At 30.1% G+C, this 19,166-nt stretch overlaps 5 protein-coding genes and 1 long non-coding RNA gene across 6 annotated transcripts; 5 read left to right on the plus strand and 1 right to left on the minus strand.

Moving 5' to 3' along the window:
• Positions 1-1,922: 1,922 nt before the first annotated feature.
• On the minus strand, positions 1,923-3,311 carry LOC123883956. The gene is made up of 3 exons (XR_006800570.1): positions 3,171-3,311; positions 2,938-3,034; positions 1,923-2,167 (listed from the first exon to the last, which is right to left on the minus strand). It is a non-coding gene; the product is annotated as an uncharacterized LOC123883956 (long non-coding RNA).
• A 346-nt stretch (positions 3,312-3,657) lies between these two features.
• LOC123886224 lies at positions 3,658-4,132 on the plus strand. The gene is made up of 2 exons (XM_045935558.1): positions 3,658-3,967; positions 4,074-4,132. The coding sequence occupies exons 1-2, from the start codon at positions 3,676-3,678 to the stop codon at positions 4,130-4,132; spliced, it is 351 nt and encodes a 116-aa protein (XP_045791514.1). The 5' UTR covers positions 3,658-3,675.
• Positions 4,133-6,336: 2,204 nt separating this feature from the next.
• Positions 6,337-6,908, plus strand: LOC123883957. The gene is made up of 2 exons (XM_045932928.1): positions 6,337-6,646; positions 6,753-6,908. Exons 1-2 carry the CDS (start codon positions 6,355-6,357, stop codon positions 6,809-6,811), a joined length of 351 nt encoding a protein of 116 aa, XP_045788884.1. The 5' UTR covers positions 6,337-6,354; the 3' UTR covers positions 6,812-6,908.
• A 2,105-nt stretch (positions 6,909-9,013) lies between these two features.
• LOC123883958 lies at positions 9,014-9,585 on the plus strand. Its single transcript, XM_045932929.1, has 2 exons — positions 9,014-9,323; positions 9,430-9,585. Exons 1-2 carry the CDS (start codon positions 9,032-9,034, stop codon positions 9,486-9,488), a joined length of 351 nt encoding a protein of 116 aa, XP_045788885.1. The 5' UTR covers positions 9,014-9,031; the 3' UTR covers positions 9,489-9,585.
• Positions 9,586-11,691: 2,106 nt separating this feature from the next.
• LOC123883959 lies at positions 11,692-12,263 on the plus strand. Its single transcript, XM_045932930.1, has 2 exons — positions 11,692-12,001; positions 12,108-12,263. The coding sequence occupies exons 1-2, from the start codon at positions 11,710-11,712 to the stop codon at positions 12,164-12,166; spliced, it is 351 nt and encodes a 116-aa protein (XP_045788886.1). The 5' UTR covers positions 11,692-11,709; the 3' UTR covers positions 12,167-12,263.
• A 2,106-nt stretch (positions 12,264-14,369) lies between these two features.
• Positions 14,370-14,941, plus strand: LOC123883960. Its single transcript, XM_045932931.1, has 2 exons — positions 14,370-14,679; positions 14,786-14,941. Exons 1-2 carry the CDS (start codon positions 14,388-14,390, stop codon positions 14,842-14,844), a joined length of 351 nt encoding a protein of 116 aa, XP_045788887.1. The 5' UTR covers positions 14,370-14,387; the 3' UTR covers positions 14,845-14,941.
• The last annotated feature ends 4,225 nt before the right edge of the window (positions 14,942-19,166 follow it).

The following is a 19,166-nucleotide window of genomic DNA, read 5'->3' on the forward strand; positions in this document are numbered from 1 at the left end:
CGTCTTTCTTCTTGACTAACAGAACCGGTGCACCCCATGGTGAAACACTAGGGCGAATGAAGTGTTTTTGAAGCAGTTCTTCTAACTGAGATTTTAACTCTCTGAGCTCAATAGAGATAGGCTGAGATCCTGGAACAAGATCAATGGAGAATTCAATTTCTCTTTCCGGTGGTAAACTAGTTACTTCTTCCGGAAATACATCTAAGTATTCATTGACAATAGGAATGTCGCTGGGACGTAAGTTAGGTTCTGGATTCATTGTGAACATGATACTAAAGCATTTATTCTCGGCAAAGAGATACTGAATCATCTGATGAGTGTTCTGCAGCAGAGCAGTAAGGGCTCTACTCTCTGCAGTGATGTCAATAGGGACATAAAGATTTTTCTCGGCACAACCGATGTACACAGTATTGGCAGAAAGCCAATCCATGCCTAAAACTATATCCATATCCTTGATAGGCAGACAAATTAGATCAACATAATAAATTTTCCCAGAAACGTTGACAGGACAGTTCTGACACACCCGCTTGGATGTAACTTTGCCACCAGTAGCGACAACGACAGTCATTGGAGGAATTAAGGAGGTTGACGGTAATCCTAACCGTATAACGCAATCAACAGCAATAAAAGAATTTGTGGCTCCACAATCAAACAACACAAAAACTTCGGACTGATTCAGCAAACATATATCAGTAATTAAGGCATTATTAGTTTTTGCGTTCTTACCATCAAGTGAATACACCCTTCCTTTGCTCTTGGTAGTCCCGCTGGCATCTCCTTGCTTTTGCAGTTTAGGACAATCACTCCTGTAATGTCCCGGCTGCTTACAATAAAAGCACACATCTTTTCCTTTCATGCATTCTCCGCTGTGAGGAATACCACAATCTGGACACTTCCTTGGAGATCGAGGAGAGTAATTCTGTTTGTTCTTACTTGGGGAACTCTTTGGCTTCAGATGCATGTTATACTTTTCAGAATCCTTCTTCTTTTGGGCAATCTCACCCCTTTCCCTTCTAATATCATTAAGACTTGCCTCAGCATGATAACTTTTCTGGATTAAATCACCAAGATTGGTAACTGGCTGCATGAACACATCATGTGCAATATCGGCCCGCAATCCAAAGCGATACTTCTTCATCTTCCACGCCTCCGTTGGCACATCATTACCATCGGCCACATAACGAACTAACTCATTGAACCTTGTAGTGTACTCAGCAACTGACATGCTTCCTTGTTTCAACTCGGTCAATTCTCGCTCCATTTGCAATTGATAGCTTTCGGGAATATAGTGGGATATGAATTGGCGTCTGAAATTTTCCCAATTCACTTCAGTTTGGCTTGACAACATGGATGCTCGGGCGCCATCCCACCAATTGCAAGCAGCTCCGCGAAAAAATCTGGTCGCGAAAGTAACTTTCTCGGCTTCTGTGCATTCCATGGATTCAAGGATACCACTCATTCTTTGAATCCATTCTCTTGCAGTGGCGGGAACATACTCTCCAATGAACTCAGGTGGATTCATGCGACAAAACTCTCTGAAAGCTGCACTTCCCATGTTTTGATTTTGTGCATTATTCATTTGCTGCTGGAACATCATCATCATCTCCTGATGTTGTTGGGCTTGCTGGGCTTGGAACTGCTGGTGTTGATGCATCATGTGTGCCCACATATTAGCATTCGCTTCTCCCTCATATTCATAAGTCTCTTCTTCCGCCACATTACGCCTCGGCCTTCCGCGTCCGCGTCCTCTTGGAGCTCCAAACATAGTACTCTAACTGTCATAATCAAATCGAGTTAGCTAGGCTCAAAGTGATATAACATCTAGAATAAACGTGAGGAAATCCAATAGTCCACACTAGATTGATATTGTACTCTTAATAACCAAAGGCACAGTCTGAATCGACCTGCTCTGATACCAATTATAACATCCCAAGTTAAATATCTAGAATATAACAGGTTTGTACATAATTAATACTTGGTACATTAAGTTTACAATTCCTGACATAATTAAAATGGCACACATAGGTGCTATAACATAAGTATAAAGTCATATACAGTACATGCCATGATCAAAATACATGATAGAAGTACAAAAAAGCATCTAAACATAATTCATCTAGCTGCAGCAGCTACTCCATAGCCTGCTTACCATGTGATTTCTGCTTATCTGAAAAAATTAATAAGCGTGGGATGAGACTACTAAGCCTCAGTGAGTTCTACTACCCAACTAACGGTGACTACACCGGTGTACCTGAATGTCAGTCCATAGCATAATTTTCATAACATAATTCATAACATAGCATAAAATCATAAATGTGTATCACAATTTATCATCTTGTTCATTTTAACATAACTAAGACACTCTGAGGTGAGCCATTCTCAGAGGCCTGACATATCCGTCGTCGATGATTATACGCATCGGCACGGCATGAAGCTCACAATTATAACATGATTGGATTCATCGAATCCCATAACGTGGTACAAAAGTATCCACCATGATTGACTGACTAACTAAACTGTCCTGAGTTTTTATCCTGCCCATGATTCCCTTCCGGGGCATAACTAACATATTCTAATTTCTTGATTATCGTATACTTAACGTGTAATTAACATTGTAATTATGTATTTTACTTGCAGTAGTCACATAAAATAGCTAGAAGGCTTAGGGATTCAAAAAGAGTGAGATTGTTGTGTTTAAAGAATTCTGCAGGTACTGACCTGCTACTTTGTTTTCATATTTTTCACCAAACTTTTGCAGCAACTCTCACCACAATCCTTTTTCCTACTAGCCATGAATATTACAGCATATAATACATATTTAAAATGGAGAGAAGCTTTGGGATTAAGCTCCTCTCATACACAATTTGATCCTAAACTTATGTTGGCATACAAAGTTCATAATTTGGGGCAATTAACTAACTAAACTTAAGAACCCACCTGATAAATGGAGCTTAATCCTAGCCTTGAAACTTGGTTACAGATCTGAAATGAGAGCTTCAGCTCCCTCTTGAGCTTTGGCCTTCAATTCCACTTCCTAAATCACCACATAAAAACAAATAAGCCCCATTTCATTACATGTATGTAAAGGTCATAATTTGGGTCTTTAGAGAATGAATGAACAGTGCACGAATCCAAGAGATTGAAATTGAATTTGGAACACATGAACTTACCACTAGTGAGATTGGAGCTTGAGGAATTTAAAACACTACATACATGTGAGTTTTATGAGGAAGTTTAGAGAGATTGAGATGGTTGGGTGTTGTTGTTTTGTTAAACGAGAGAGATGAGATGAGAGAAGGGAGTATTCTGATTATGCACGAAAAGAAAATGAAAGTGAACTAAGGGGTTTGGTACTTTAGTAATAGCGTGGGGTCCACTATAGGTTATCTCATTGGTTACACTTGGTCTTTATTTTCTAGTATTTGGTCATGTCATAATATGATACTCATAATATCTCTAATTGATACATAATACTCATAAAGAAAATGAGGATGTTACAACACTCTTCTTCATTTGTTTCACAAATTTGTTACAAAATCAATTTTGTTAAGTCCATTATATTTATTATATATAAATGTACATTTATGTCCATGCTTATAAATTGAGGTTGTTTTATTCAATTTTTATTATCAAATCAAATTTAGCATATAATATCAAAATTAACATCGAAGAATTATGAAAATGTGTGAGAAGAAAAAGATTGTTTCAATATGTGTGATGATAATGTTAGTTATGGCACACGCTGATAATTCTCCTCCACCTCCATCACAACCTAGTTCACCAACTGGTCGAATCGCTTGTCTTGCCAAATGTGCTTTTAAATGTAAACGCTTCAAAACAAGAATTCCATTATATGCAGGTTGTGTTGCTGCATGTACATTATTGAAATGTCATAAAGTATTGTCAAAAGTTACTTATGATTGTGCAACTAATTGTTCGATGTCCAAGACCTTTAACATCAACACTGGTACATATACTTATACTTTTGTCTCTTATATTTTTATAAGAATAATCTTATAAATAATGATTGCCTTATTTAATTGTGCTTCTTACAATAAATGTCTTTTTCGCAGATGCCGGTGGTGTTAATGATATCGTGAATTCATGTTTGAAATCTTGCAAAAACAAATAAAAATGTTACATCTGTAAATCAATGGTTTTAGGAAAAAAGTTGATATGAGAAATTCTATGTAGAATTGGTAAGGTACTGACGTTGTAATGAAATTTGATTACACAAATAATAAAATAATTTTATCTCATTATTATTCTCTCACATTGTGATATTTTGTTAAAAAATTGACAAAAGATACGATTGAACGTATGTGTAATTGTTTCTGACGTTTTAGTGCAAACATGATTAGTTTTTTGTAATTTTTAATTATGTCGTAATAATGAGTATTATAATTAATTTTAAATATATATTTTTAGTGAAAACTCTTTTTTCACTTGTTCCTATATTATAGGTGTAAAAACAATTACAATCATCGTAAAGAATGAAATCCACAAAAAAAATTATAGTGGCTAATTTTAAAAAAATTATATAATTTTTATATTTAGATTATTTTAATTTGAATAAATGTTTTTCCATTATGGGTTGTCGTTTAATATGATTACGAAGAAAGTCAGCCATAATTTGTATAGGGGACTAAATGATACAAGTATTTTAAAAATAAAATTAGATATATAATTGTAGACCTGATAACCCATTATATTGATCGATTTTGTTTATGTGAAAATATTCTAAAGCATTCCTAATAAATTTGAATTTTTTGAATTAGACTTAATTATTTAAAAAAAATTAAAGACGGATCATTGAATAAAATGCTTACATTCTTTCCATCAATTTATTGCTTAAAAAATTGGTATAAAATCTCTGACATCTAAGAAGAAATTTGAAAAAATTTGAAATCCTGTTCTCGGCAGGACAGATGTCATACACGATGTCTAGGACAACTGTGTAGATTGCCAGATTTCTCAGACAATTAGTTTGACAACTTGATCGCAGGATCAATTTAATTATATTGAAGTAAAATACTAAAAATAATAACGACACAAGTAATTGTTAACCCAGTTCAATGCAAACCACAGCTACTCTAGGGGATACCAATCCAGGAAGAGAAACTCACTACTATGAATTAATACTTAGTCTTACAACGCATACCAAAACCTATTGATATGTATGCCTTTTCTTAATCCTAGTGGTTTGGGACCAGACCCACAGGTTATGCGTTTTTAGCTGTTCAAGTGTTGGTGAAGCTCCTCTCTGATTGCGACATGGGAAAAAGGGGTTTTACGTGTATATAAAGTCTACTTATTTAGGTTGTTTTGTATATTTAAAGAGTACAATATTTGATTCAATAATTTCTATAAACATGGTTTTACTAAATTAAATACAATAGTATTATTTTTGTAAAGAAGATTGTAATACCTAGAACCAATGTTTATAAATAACTTTCAATTTTTCCGTTGCGTATTTCTGAAAAAGAGTTAATAAAGGTAGAATCACTACAATAATGGGTTTGGGTGTTACACACATTGCTATCATTTCAATTAGGATAATGATCATAAATTTATCATGGTCCATTCATTAGCGTTGTAGAACCATATCCTTTTACGAGACAATCTTCTCTTTCTCAATTTGTTCTACATCATCAATTAGTAGATCATCCTAGTAGGCAATAAACATATAATTAGAGACACTAGGAAACTCATGTCGACCTCCGTTAAACTTTTTAGTGCTTCTTGATTTCGTGTTTCTTCAAGAGAAATCTCTAACAGGGCGCTTTCCATCTTTTTATAAGTATCAGGATTGGCCCCGAAAATTTGGAAGCCCAACCACAAATGTTAAAAACGAACTCTTAATAAAAAAATGTAAAAAGTTTCAAAAAGAATTATCCTTATCTAAATAGTAAATAAAATCAATAACATAAAAAAAAAAAGTCATATTTGTATCGAACATAAATAAAATATCCTTATTCTAATGAAAGACATATTAAAAGATATAACTGAGCCACCATTAAAAAAAAAAAATATCACCGAATATATAGGTTTTGAATTACATGTTAAAGGGTTGGGCATGATTTCTATCAACCTTTTAGAAAGAAACTATTTTTTCTTTACTAAGAAACTATAAAAACATCGGTTTATGGATGTATTATTTATTAACCTTGTTTAGATTACACTCTTCTTCATTTGTTTCACAAATTTGTTACAAAATCAATTTTGTTAAGTCCATTATATTTATTATATATAAATGTACATTTATGTCCATGCTTATAAATTGAGGTTGTTTTATTCAATTTTTATTATCAAATCAAATTTAGCATATAATATCAAAATTAACATCGAAGAATTATGAAAATGTGTGAGAAGAAAAAGATTGTTTCAATATGTGTGATGATAATGTTAGTTATGGCACACGCTGATAATTCTCCTCCACCTCCATCACAACCTAGTTCACCAACTGGTCGAATCGCTTGTCTTGCCAAATGTGCTTTTAAATGTAAACGCTTCAAAACAAGAATTCCATTATATGCAGGTTGTGTTGCTGCATGTACATTATTGAAATGTCATAAAGTATTGTCAAAAGTTACTTATGATTGTGCAACTAATTGTTCGATGTCCAAGACCTTTAACATCAACACTGGTACATATACTTATACTTTTGTCTCTTATATTTTTATAAGAATAATCTTATAAATAATGATTGCCTTATTTAATTGTGCTTCTTACAATAAATGTCTTTTTCGCAGATGCCGGTGGTGTTAATGATATCGTGAATTCATGCTTGAAATCTTGCAAAAACAAATAAAAATGTTACATCTGTAAATCAATGGTTTTAGGAAAAAAGTTGATATGAGAAATTCTATGTAGAATTGGTAAGGTACTGACGTTGTAATGAAATTTGATTACACAAATAATAAAATAATTTTATCTCATTATTATTCTCTCACATTGTGATATTTTGTTAAAAAATTGACAAAAGATACGATTGAACGTATGTGTAATTGTTTCTGACGTTTTAGTGCAAACATGATTAGTTTTTTGTAATTTTTAATTATGTCGTAATAATGAGTATTATAATTAATTTTAAATATATATTTTTAGTGAAAACTCTTTTTTCACTTGTTCCTATATTATAGGTGTAAAAACAATTACAATCATCGTAAAGAATGAAATCCACCAAAAAATTTATAGTGGCTAATTTTTAAAAAATTATATAATTTTTATATTTAGATTATTTTAATTTGAATAAATGTTTTTCCATTATGGGTTGTCGTTTAATATGATTACGAAGAAAGTCAGCCATAATTTGTATAGGGGACTAAGTGATACAAGTATTTTAAAAATAAAATTAGATATATAATTGTAGACCTGATAACCCATTATATTGATCGATTTTGTTTATGTGAAAATATTCTAAAGCATTCCTAATAAATTTGAATTTTTTGAATTAGACTTAATTATTTAAAAAAAATTAAAGACGGATCATTGAATAAAATGCTTACATTCTTTCCATCAATTTATTGCTTAAAAAATTGGTATAAAATCTCTGACATCTAAGAAGAAATTTGAAAAAATTTGAAATCCTGTTCTCGGCAGGACAGATGTCATACACGATGTCTAGGACAACTGTGTAGATTGCCAGATTTCTCAGACAATTAGTTTGACAACTTGATCGCAGGATCAATTTAATTATATTGAAGTAAAATACTAAAAATAATAACGACACAAGTAATTGTTAACCCAGTTCAATGCAAACCACAGCTACTCTAGGGGATACCAATCCAGGAAGAGAAACTCACTACTATGAATTAATACTTAGTCTTACAACGCATACCAAAACCTATTGATATGTATGCCTTTTCTTAATCCTAGTGGTTTGGGACCAGACCCACAGGTTATGCGTTTTTAGCTGTTCAAGTGTTGGTGAAGCTCCTCTCTGATTGCGACATGGGAAAAAGGGGTTTTACGTGTATATAAAGTCTACTTATTTAGGTTGTTTTGTATATTTAAAGAGTACAATATTTGATTCAATAATTTCTATAAACATGGTTTTACTAAATTAAATACAATAGTATTATTTTTGTAAAGAAGATTGTAATACCTAGAACCAATGTTTATAAATAACTTTCAATTTTTCCGTTGCGTATTTCTGAAAAAGAGTTAATAAAGGTAGAATCACTACAATAATGGGTTTGGGTGTTACACACATTGCTATCATTTCAATTAGGATAATGATCATAAATTTATCATGGTCCATTCATTAGCGTTGTAGAACCATATCCTTTTACGAGACAATCTTCTCTTTCTCAATTTGTTCTACATCATCAATTAGTAGATCATCCTAGTAGGCAATAAACATATAATTAGAGACACTAGGAAACTCATGTCGACCTCCGTTAAACTTTTTAGTGCTTCTTGATTTCGTGTTTCTTCAAGAGAAATCTCTAACAGGGCGCTTTCCATCTTTTTATAAGTATCAGGATTGGCCCCGAAAATTTGGAAGCCCAACCACAAATGTTAAAAACGAACTCTTAATAAAAAAATGTAAAAAGTTTCAAAAAGAATTATCCTTATCTAAATAGTAAATAAAATCAATAACATAAAAAAAAAAGTCATATTTGTATCGAACATAAATAAAATATCCTTATTCTAATGAAAGACATATTAAAAGATATAACTGAGCCACCATTAAAAAAAAAAATATCACCGAATATATAGGTTTTGAATTACATGTTAAAGGGTTGGGCATGATTTCTATCAACCTTTTAGAAAGAAACTATTTTTTCTTTACTAAGAAACTATAAAAACATCGGTTTATGGATGTATTATTTATTAACCTTGTTTAGATTACACTCTTCTTCATTTGTTTCACAAATTTGTTACAAAATCAATTTTGTTAAGTCCATTATATTTATTATATATAAATGTACATTTATGTCCATGCTTATAAATTGAGGTTGTTTTATTCAATTTTTATTATCAAATCAAATTTAGCATATAATATCAAAATTAACATCGAAGAATTATGAAAATGTGTGAGAAGAAAAAGATTGTTTCAATATGTGTGATGATAATGTTAGTTATGGCACACGCTGATAATTCTCCTCCACCTCCATCACAACCTAGTTCACCAACTGGTCGAATCGCTTGTCTTGCCAAATGTGCTTTTAAATGTAAACGCTTCAAAACAAGAATTCCATTATATGCAGGTTGTGTTGCTGCATGTACATTATTGAAATGTCATAAAGTATTGTCAAAAGTTACTTATGATTGTGCAACTAATTGTTCGATGTCCAAGACCTTTAACATCAACACTGGTACATATACTTATACTTTTGTCTCTTATATTTTTATAAGAATAATCTTATAAATAATGATTGCCTTATTTAATTGTGCTTCTTACAATAAATGTCTTTTTCGCAGATGCCGGTGGTGTTAATGATATCGTGAATTCATGCTTGAAATCTTGCAAAAACAAATAAAAATGTTACATCTGTAAATCAATGGTTTTAGGAAAAAAGTTGATATGAGAAATTCTATGTAGAATTGGTAAGGTACTGACGTTGTAATGAAATTTGATTACACAAATAATAAAATAATTTTATCTCATTATTATTCTCTCACATTGTGATATTTTGTTAAAAAATTGACAAAAGATACGATTGAACGTATGTGTAATTGTTTCTGACGTTTTAGTGCAAACATGATTAGTTTTTTGTAATTTTTAATTATGTCGTAATAATGAGTATTATAATTAATTTTAAATATATATTTTTAGTGAAAACTCTTTTTTCACTTGTTCCTATATTATAGGTGTAAAAACAATTACAATCATCGTAAAGAATGAAATCCACCAAAAAATTTATAGTGGCTAATTTTTAAAAAATTATATAATTTTTATATTTAGATTATTTTAATTTGAATAAATGTTTTTCCATTATGGGTTGTCGTTTAATATGATTACGAAGAAAGTCAGCCATAATTTGTATAGGGGACTAAGTGATACAAGTATTTTAAAAATAAAATTAGATATATAATTGTAGACCTGATAACCCATTATATTGATCGATTTTGTTTATGTGAAAATATTCTAAAGCATTCCTAATAAATTTGAATTTTTTGAATTAGACTTAATTATTTAAAAAAAATTAAAGACGGATCATTGAATAAAATGCTTACATTCTTTCCATCAATTTATTGCTTAAAAAATTGGTATAAAATCTCTGACATCTAAGAAGAAATTTGAAAAAATTTGAAATCCTGTTCTCGGCAGGACAGATGTCATACACGATGTCTAGGACAACTGTGTAGATTGCCAGATTTCTCAGACAATTAGTTTGACAACTTGATCGCAGGATCAATTTAATTATATTGAAGTAAAATACTAAAAATAATAACGACACAAGTAATTCTTAACCCAGTTCAATGCAAACCACAGCTACTCTAGGGGATACCAATCCAGGAAGAGAAACTCACTACTATGAATTAATACTTAGTCTTACAACGCATACCAAAACCTATTGATATGTATGCCTTTTCTTAATCCTAGTGGTTTGGGACCAGACCCACAGGTTATGCGTTTTTAGCTGTTCAAGTGTTGGTGAAGCTCCTCTCTGATTGCGACATGGGAAAAAGGGGTTTTACGTGTATATAAAGTCTACTTATTTAGGTTGTTTTGTATATTTAAAGAGTACAATATTTGATTCAATAATTTCTATAAACATGGTTTTACTAAATTAAATACAATAGTATTATTTTTGTAAAGAAGATTGTAATACCTAGAACCAATGTTTATAAATAACTTTCAATTTTTCCGTTGCGTATTTCTGAAAAAGAGTTAATAAAGGTAGAATCACTACAATAATGGGTTTGGGTGTTACACACATTGCTATCATTTCAATTAGGATAATGATCATAAATTTATCATGGTCCATTCATTAGCGTTGTAGAACCATATCCTTTTACGAGACAATCTTCTCTTTCTCAATTTGTTCTACATCATCAATTAGTAGATCATCCTAGTAGGCAATAAACATATAATTAGAGACACTAGGAAACTCATGTCGACCTCCGTTAAACTTTTTAGTGCTTCTTGATTTCGTGTTTCTTCAAGAGAAATCTCTAACAGGACGCTTTCCATCTTTTTATAAGTATCAGGATTGGCCCCGAAAATTTGGAAGCCCAACCACAAATGTTAAAAACGAACTCTTAATAAAAAAATGTAAAAAGTTTCAAAAAGAATTATCCTTATCTAAATAGTAAATAAAATCAATAACATAAAAAAAAAAGTCATATTTGTATCGAACATAAATAAAATATCCTTATTCTAATGAAAGACATATTAAAAGATATAACTGAGCCACCATTAAAAAAAAAAAATATCACCGAATATATAGGTTTTGAATTACATGTTAAAGGGTTGGGCATGATTTCTATCAACCTTTTAGAAAGAAACTATTTTTTCTTTACTAAGAAACTATAAAAACATCGGTTTATGGATGTATTATTTATTAACCTTGTTTAGATTACACTCTTCTTCATTTGTTTCACAAATTTGTTACAAAATCAATTTTGTTAAGTCCATTATATTTATTATATATAAATGTACATTTATGTCCATGCTTATAAATTGAGGTTGTTTTATTCAATTTTTATTATCAAATCAAATTTAGCATATAATATCAAAATTAACATCGAAGAATTATGAAAATGTGTGAGAAGAAAAAGATTGTTTCAATATGTGTGATGATAATGTTAGTTATGGCACACGCTGATAATTCTCCTCCACCTCCATCACAACCTAGTTCACCAACTGGTCGAATCGCTTGTCTTGCCAAATGTGCTTTTAAATGTAAACGCTTCAAAACAAGAATTCCATTATATGCAGGTTGTGTTGCTGCATGTACATTATTGAAATGTCATAAAGTATTGTCAAAAGTTACTTATGATTGTGCAACTAATTGTTCGATGTCCAAGACCTTTAACATCAACACTGGTACATATACTTATACTTTTGTCTCTTATATTTTTATAAGAATAATCTTATAAATAATGATTGCCTTATTTAATTGTGCTTCTTACAATAAAAGTCTTTTTCGCAGATGCCGGTGGTGTTAATGATATCGTGAATTCATGCTTGAAATCTTGCAAAAACAAATAAAAATGTTACATCTGTAAATCAATGGTTTTAGGAAAAAAGTTGATATGAGAAATTCTATGTAGAATTGGTAAGGTACTGACGTTGTAATGAAATTTGATTACACAAATAATAAAATAATTTTATCTCATTATTATTCTCTCACATTGTGATATTTTGTTAAAAAATTGACAAAAGATACGATTGAACGTATGTGTAATTGTTTCTGACGTTTTAGTGCAAACATGATTAGTTTTTTGTAATTTTTAATTATGTCGTAATAATGAGTATTATAATTAATTTTAAATATATATTTTTAGTGAAAACTCTTTTTTCACTTGTTCCTATATTATAGGTGTAAAAACAATTACAATCATCGTAAAGAATGAAATCCACCAAAAAATTTATAGTGGCTAATTTTTAAAAAATTATATAATTTTTATATTTAGATTATTTTAATTTGAATAAATGTTTTTCCATTATGGGTTGTCGTTTAATATGATTACGAAGAAAGTCAGCCATAATTTGTATAGGGGACTAAGTGATACAAGTATTTTAAAAATAAAATTAGATATATAATTGTAGACCTGATAACCCATTATATTGATCGATTTTGTTTATGTGAAAATATTCTAAAGCATTCCTAATAAATTTGAATTTTTTGAATTAGACTTAATTATTTAAAAAAAATTAAAGACGGATCATTGAATAAAATGCTTACATTCTTTCCATCAATTTATTGCTTAAAAAATTGGTATAAAATCTCTGACATCTAAGAAGAAATTTGAAAAAATTTGAAATCCTGTTCTCGGCAGGACAGATGTCATACACGATGTCTAGGACAACTGTGTAGATTGCCAGATTTCTCAGACAATTAGTTTGACAACTTGATCGCAGGATCAATTTAATTATATTGAAGTAAAATACTAAAAATAATAACGACACAAGTAATTGTTAACCCAGTTCAATGCAAACCACAGCTACTCTAGGGGATACCAATCCAGGAAGAGAAACTCACTACTATGAATTAATACTTAGTCTTACAACGCATACCAAAACCTATTGATATGTATGCCTTTTCTTAATCCAAGTGGTTTGGGACCAGACCCACAGGTTATGCGTTTTTAGCTGTTCAAGTGTTGGTGAAGCTCCTCTCTGATTGCGACATGGGAAAAAGGGGTTTTACGTGTATATAAAGTCTACTTATTTAGGTTGTTTTGTATATTTAAAGAGTACAATATTTGATTCAATAATTTCTATAAACATGGTTTTACTAAATTAAATACAATAGTATTATTTTTGTAAAGAAGATTGTAATACCTAGAACCAATGTTTATAAATAACTTTCAATTTTTCCGTTGCGTATTTCTGAAAAAGAGTTAATAAAGGTAGAATCACTACAATAATGGGTTTGGGTGTTACACACATTGCTATCATTTCAATTAGGATAATGATCATAAATTTATCATGGTCCATTCATTAGCGTTGTAGAACCATATCCTTTTACGAGACAATCTTCTCTTTCTCAATTTGTTCTACATCATCAATTAGTAGATCATCCTAGTAGGCAATAAACATATAATTAGAGACACTAGGAAACTCATGTCGACCTCCGTTAAACTTTTTAGTGCTTCTTGATTTCGTGTTTCTTCAAGAGAAATCTCTAACAGGGCGCTTTCCATCTTTTTATAAGTATCAGGATTGGCCCCGAAAATTTGGAAGCCCAACCACAAATGTTAAAAACGAACTCTTAATAAAAAAATGTAAAAAGTTTCAAAAAGAATTATCCTTATCTAAATAGTAAATAAAATCAATAACATAAAAAAAAAAGTCATATTTGTATCGAACATAAATAAAATATCCTTATTCTAATGAAAGACATATTAAAAGATATAACTGAGCCACCATTAAAAAAAAAAAATATCACCGAATATATAGGTTTTGAATTACATGTTAAAGGGTTGGGCATGATTTCTATCAACCTTTTAGAAAGAAACTATTTTTTCTTTACTAAGAAACTATAAAAACATCGGTTTATGGATGTATTATTTATTAACCTTGTTTAGATTACACTCTTCTTCATTTGTTTCACAAATTTGTTACAAAATCAATTTTGTTAAGTCCATTATATTTATTATATATAAATGTACATTTATGTCCATGCTTATAAATTGAGGTTGTTTTATTCAATTTTTATTATCAAATCAAATTTAGCATATAATATCAAAATTAACATCGAAGAATTATGAAAATGTGTGAGAAGAAAAAGATTGTTTCAATATGTGTGATGATAATGTTAGTTATGGCACACGCTGATAATTCTCCTCCACCTCCATCACAACCTAGTTCACCAACTGGTCGAATCGCTTGTCTTGCCAAATGTGCTTTTAAATGTAAACGCTTCAAAACAAGAATTCCATTATATGCAGGTTGTGTTGCTGCATGTACATTATTGAAATGTCATAAAGTATTGTCAAAAGTTACTTATGATTGTGCAACTAATTGTTCGATGTCCAAGACCTTTAACATCAACACTGGTACATATACTTATACTTTTGTCTCTTATATTTTTATAAGAATAATCTTATAAATAATGATTGCCTTATTTAATTGTGCTTCTTACAATAAATGTCTTTTTCGCAGATGCCGGTGGTGTTAATGATATCGTGAATTCATGCTTGAAATCTTGCAAAAACAAATAAAAATGTTACATCTGTAAATCAATGGTTTTAGGAAAAAAGTTGATATGAGAAATTCTATGTAGAATTGGTAAGGTACTGACGTTGTAATGAAATTTGATTACACAAATAATAAAATAATTTTATCTCATTATTATTCTCTCACATTGTGATATTTTGTTAAAAAATTGACAAAAGATACGATTGAACGTATGTGTAATTGTTTCTGACGTTTTAGTGCAAACATGATTAGTTTTTTGTAATTTTTAATTATGTCGTAATAATGAGTATTATAATTAATTTTAAATATATATTTTTAGTGAAAACTCTTTTTTCACTTGTTCCTATATTATAGGTGTAAAAACAATTACAATCATCGTAAAGAATGAAATCCACCAAAAAATTTATAGTGGCTAATTTTTAAAAAATTATATAATTTTTATATTTAGATTATTTTAATTTGAATAAATGTTTTTCCATTATGGGTTGTCGTTTAATATGATTACGAAGAAAGTCAGCCATAATTTGTATAGGGGACTAAGTGATACAAGTATTTTAAAAATAAAATTAGATATATAATTGTAGACCTGATAACCCATTATATTGATCGATTTTGTTTATGTGAAAATATTCTAAAGCATTCCTAATAAATTTGAATTTTTTGAATTAGACTTAATTATTTAAAAAAAATTAAAGACGGATCATTGAATAAAATGCTTACATTCTTTCCATCAATTTATTGCTTAAAAAATTGGTATAAAATCTCTGACATCTAAGAAGAAATTTGAAAAAATTTGAAATCCTGTTCTCGGCAGGACAGATGTCATACACGATGTCTAGGACAACTGTGTAGATTGCCAGATTTCTCAGACAATTAGTTTGACAACTTGATCGCAGGATCAATTTAATTATATTGAAGTAAAATACTAAAAATAATAACGACACAAGTAATTGTTAACCCAGTTCAATGCAAACCACAGCTACTCTAGGGGATACCAATCCAGGAAGAGAAACTCACTACTATGAATTAATACTTAGTCTTACAACGCATACCAAAACCTATTGATATGTATGCCTTTTCTTAATCCTAGTGGTTTGGGACCAGACCCACAGGTTATGCGTTTTTAGCTGTTCAAGTGTTGGTGAAGCTCCTCTCTGATTGCGACATGGGAAAAAGGGGTTTTACGTGTATATAAAGTCTACTTATTTAGGTTGTTTTGTATATTTAAAGAGTACAATATTTGATTCAATAATTTCTATAAACATGGTTTTACTAAATTAAATACAATAGTATTATTTTTGTAAAGAAGATTGTAATACCTAGAACCAATGTTTATAAATAACTTTCAATTTTTCCGTTGCGTATTTCTGAAAAAGAGTTAATAAAGGTAGAATCACTACAATAATGGGTTTGGGTGTTACACACATTGCTATCATTTCAATTAGGATAATGATCATAAATTTATCATGGTCCATTCATTAGCGTTGTAGAACCATATCCTTTTACGAGACAATCTTCTCTTTCTCAATTTGTTCTACATTATCAATTAGTAGATCATCCTAGTAGGCAATAAACATATAATTAGAGACACTAGGAAACTCATGTCGACCTCCGTTAAACTTTTTAGTGCTTCTTGATTTCGTGTTTCTTCAAGAGAAATCTCTAACAGGGCGCTTTCCATCTTTTTATAAGTATCAGGATTGGCCCCGAAAATTTGGAAGCCCAACCACAAATGTTAAAAACGAACTCTTAATAAAAAAATGTAAAAAGTTTCAAAAAGAATTATCCTTATCTAAATAGTAAATAAAATCAATAACATAAAAAAAAAAAAGTCATATTTGTATCGAACATAAATAAAATATCCTTATTCTAATGAAAGACATATTAAAAAATATAACTGAGCCACCATTAAAAAAAAAAAATCACCGAATATATAGGTTTTGAATTACATGTTAAAGGGTTGGGCATGATTTCTATCAACCTTTTAGAAAGAAACTATTTTTTTCTTTACTAAGAAACTATAAAAACATCGGTTTATGGATGTATTATTTATTAACCTTGTTTAGATTATACTCTTCTTCATTTGTTTCACAAATTTGTTACAAAATCAATTTTGTTAAGTCCATTATATTTATTATATATAAATGTACATTTATGTCCATGCTTATAAATTGAGGTTGTTTTATTCAATTTTTATTATCAAATCAAATTTAGCATATAATATCAAAATTAACATCGAAGAATTATGAAAATGTGTGAGAAGAAAAAGATTGTTTCAATATGTGTGATGATAATGTTAGTTATGGCACACGCTGATAATTCTCCTCCACCTCCTTCACAACCTAGTTCACCAACTGGTTGAATCGCTTGTCTTGCCAAATGTGCTTTTAAATGTAAACGCTTCAAAACAAGAATTCCATTATATGCAGGTTGTGTTGCTGCATGTACATTATTGAAATGTCATAAAGTATTGTCAAAAGTTACTTATGATTGTGCAACTAATTGTTCGATGTCCAAGACCTTTAACATCAACACTGGTACATATACTTATACTTTTGTCTCTTATATTTTTATAAGAATAATCTTATAAATAATGATTGCCTTATTTAATTGTGCTTCTTACAATAAATGTCTTTTTCGCAGATGCCGGTGGTGTTAATGATATCGTGAATTCATGCTTGAAATCTTGCAAAAACAAATAAAAATGTTACATCTGTAAATCAATGGTTTTAGGAAAAAAGTTGATATGAGAAATTCTATGTAGAATTGGTAAGGTACTGACGTTGTAATGAAATTTGATTACACAAATAATAAAATAATTTTATCTCATTATTATTCTCTCACATTGTGATATTTTGTTAAAAAATTGACAAAAGATACGATTGAACGTATGTGTAATTGTTTCTGACGTTTTAGTGCAAACATGATTAGTTTTTTGTAATTTTTAATTATGTCGTAATAATGAGTATTATAATTAATTTTAAATATATATTTTTAGTGAAAACTCTTTTTTCACTTGTTCCTATATTATAGGTGTAAAAACAATTACAATCATCGTAAAGAATGAAATCCACCAAAAAATTTATAGTGGCTAATTTTTAAAAAATTATATAATTTTTATATTTAGATTATTTTAATTTGAATAAATGTTTTTCCATTATGGGTTGTCGTTTAATATGATTACGAAGAAAGTCAGCCATAATTTGTATAGGGGACTAAGTGATACAAGTATTTTAAAAATAAAATTAGATATATAATTGTAGACCTGATAACCCATTATATTGATCGATTTTGTTTATGTGAAAATATTCTAAAGCATTCCTAATAAATTTGAATTTTTTGAATTAGACTTAATTATTTAAAAAAAATTAAAGACGGATCATTGAATAAAATGCTTACATTCTTTCCATCAATTTATTGCTTAAAAAATTGGTATAAAATCTCTGACATCTAAGAAGAAATTTGAAAAAATTTGAAATCCTGTTCTCGGCAGGACAGATGTAACGACCCATTTTTCGTATTCGTATATTTTATTAAATGTATTTTATTTATTAATTGGCTTTTATTATTTTAGTGAGCGACGAATAATTATTTAGCCGAACGTAAGTTATTAGACGCGAGAACCATTGTTTTGGGCTTATGGGCGTGAGAGGCAATGGGCCTAAGCCAATTGGGCTTGGTTCATGACCATGGAAAGTAGTATAAGTAACAAGTCAAACACATGAATAGTTTCACAATTCATTTCTTTGAGTTTGAGTGAGTAGAAGCAAGATAGAGCAAGAGCTAGGGTTTGGCTAAGAGATTCACGAGCAAGAGAGGAGAGGAAAGGCTTGGATCATCATCTTTGCTTAAGGTAAGAGATTAGAATTCATGATTCTTGAGTGACAAGGAGGGGGGAGATTGTCTATGTCTCCGTTCCCGAACTCTCCCACTCAATTTCTTTTAGACTTTTGATAAGCTTTTGTATGTGAGTGTGATGTTCTTCATCATTACTTTGTATGTGTTAATCACTAGCTTGATTTCATGATAAATATGTATGTGTTTGGATCATGTTGAAAAGTTTATAAAAGTTGCTTAAAACTCAAGAAATTGCCATGATTTTGATTATTAGAGGTATTTGGATGTTTGGAAGGGATGATTAATGTTCCTTGATACCATATATGTTTAGAATAGCTGTTTATATGAATTTATAACATGTTTAGATGAATTTTTGAGTGGAATCAATGTTAAACCGCCTTAGATAACTCAAGAACAGATATTTCTGGTGTAGTTCGCTACGGATTCGCTACGGATTCGCTTAGCGAATAAGTTCGCTACGGATTCGCTACGGATTCGCTTAGCGAAT

Source organism: Trifolium pratense, linkage group LG5 (assembly GCF_020283565.1).
Source record: "Trifolium pratense cultivar HEN17-A07 linkage group LG5, ARS_RC_1.1, whole genome shotgun sequence".
NCBI classification, from domain to species: domain Eukaryota; kingdom Viridiplantae; phylum Streptophyta; class Magnoliopsida; order Fabales; family Fabaceae; genus Trifolium; species Trifolium pratense.

Coding starts and splice junctions, on each gene's coding strand:
- LOC123883958 (XM_045932929.1), top strand. CDS start 9,032: ATGAAAATGTGTGAGAAGAAAAAGATTGTTTCAATATGTGTGATGATA. Junction 9,324..9,429: donor GACCTTTAACATCAACACTG/GTACATATACTT, acceptor TCTTTTTCGCAG/ATGCCGGTGGTGTTAATGAT.
- LOC123883959 (XM_045932930.1), top strand. CDS start 11,710: ATGAAAATGTGTGAGAAGAAAAAGATTGTTTCAATATGTGTGATGATA. Junction 12,002..12,107: donor GACCTTTAACATCAACACTG/GTACATATACTT, acceptor TCTTTTTCGCAG/ATGCCGGTGGTGTTAATGAT.
- LOC123883957 (XM_045932928.1), top strand. CDS start 6,355: ATGAAAATGTGTGAGAAGAAAAAGATTGTTTCAATATGTGTGATGATA. Junction 6,647..6,752: donor GACCTTTAACATCAACACTG/GTACATATACTT, acceptor TCTTTTTCGCAG/ATGCCGGTGGTGTTAATGAT.
- LOC123883960 (XM_045932931.1), top strand. CDS start 14,388: ATGAAAATGTGTGAGAAGAAAAAGATTGTTTCAATATGTGTGATGATA. Junction 14,680..14,785: donor GACCTTTAACATCAACACTG/GTACATATACTT, acceptor TCTTTTTCGCAG/ATGCCGGTGGTGTTAATGAT.
- LOC123886224 (XM_045935558.1), top strand. CDS start 3,676: ATGAAAATGTGTGAGAAGAAAAAGATTGTTTCAATATGTGTGATGATA. Junction 3,968..4,073: donor GACCTTTAACATCAACACTG/GTACATATACTT, acceptor TCTTTTTCGCAG/ATGCCGGTGGTGTTAATGAT.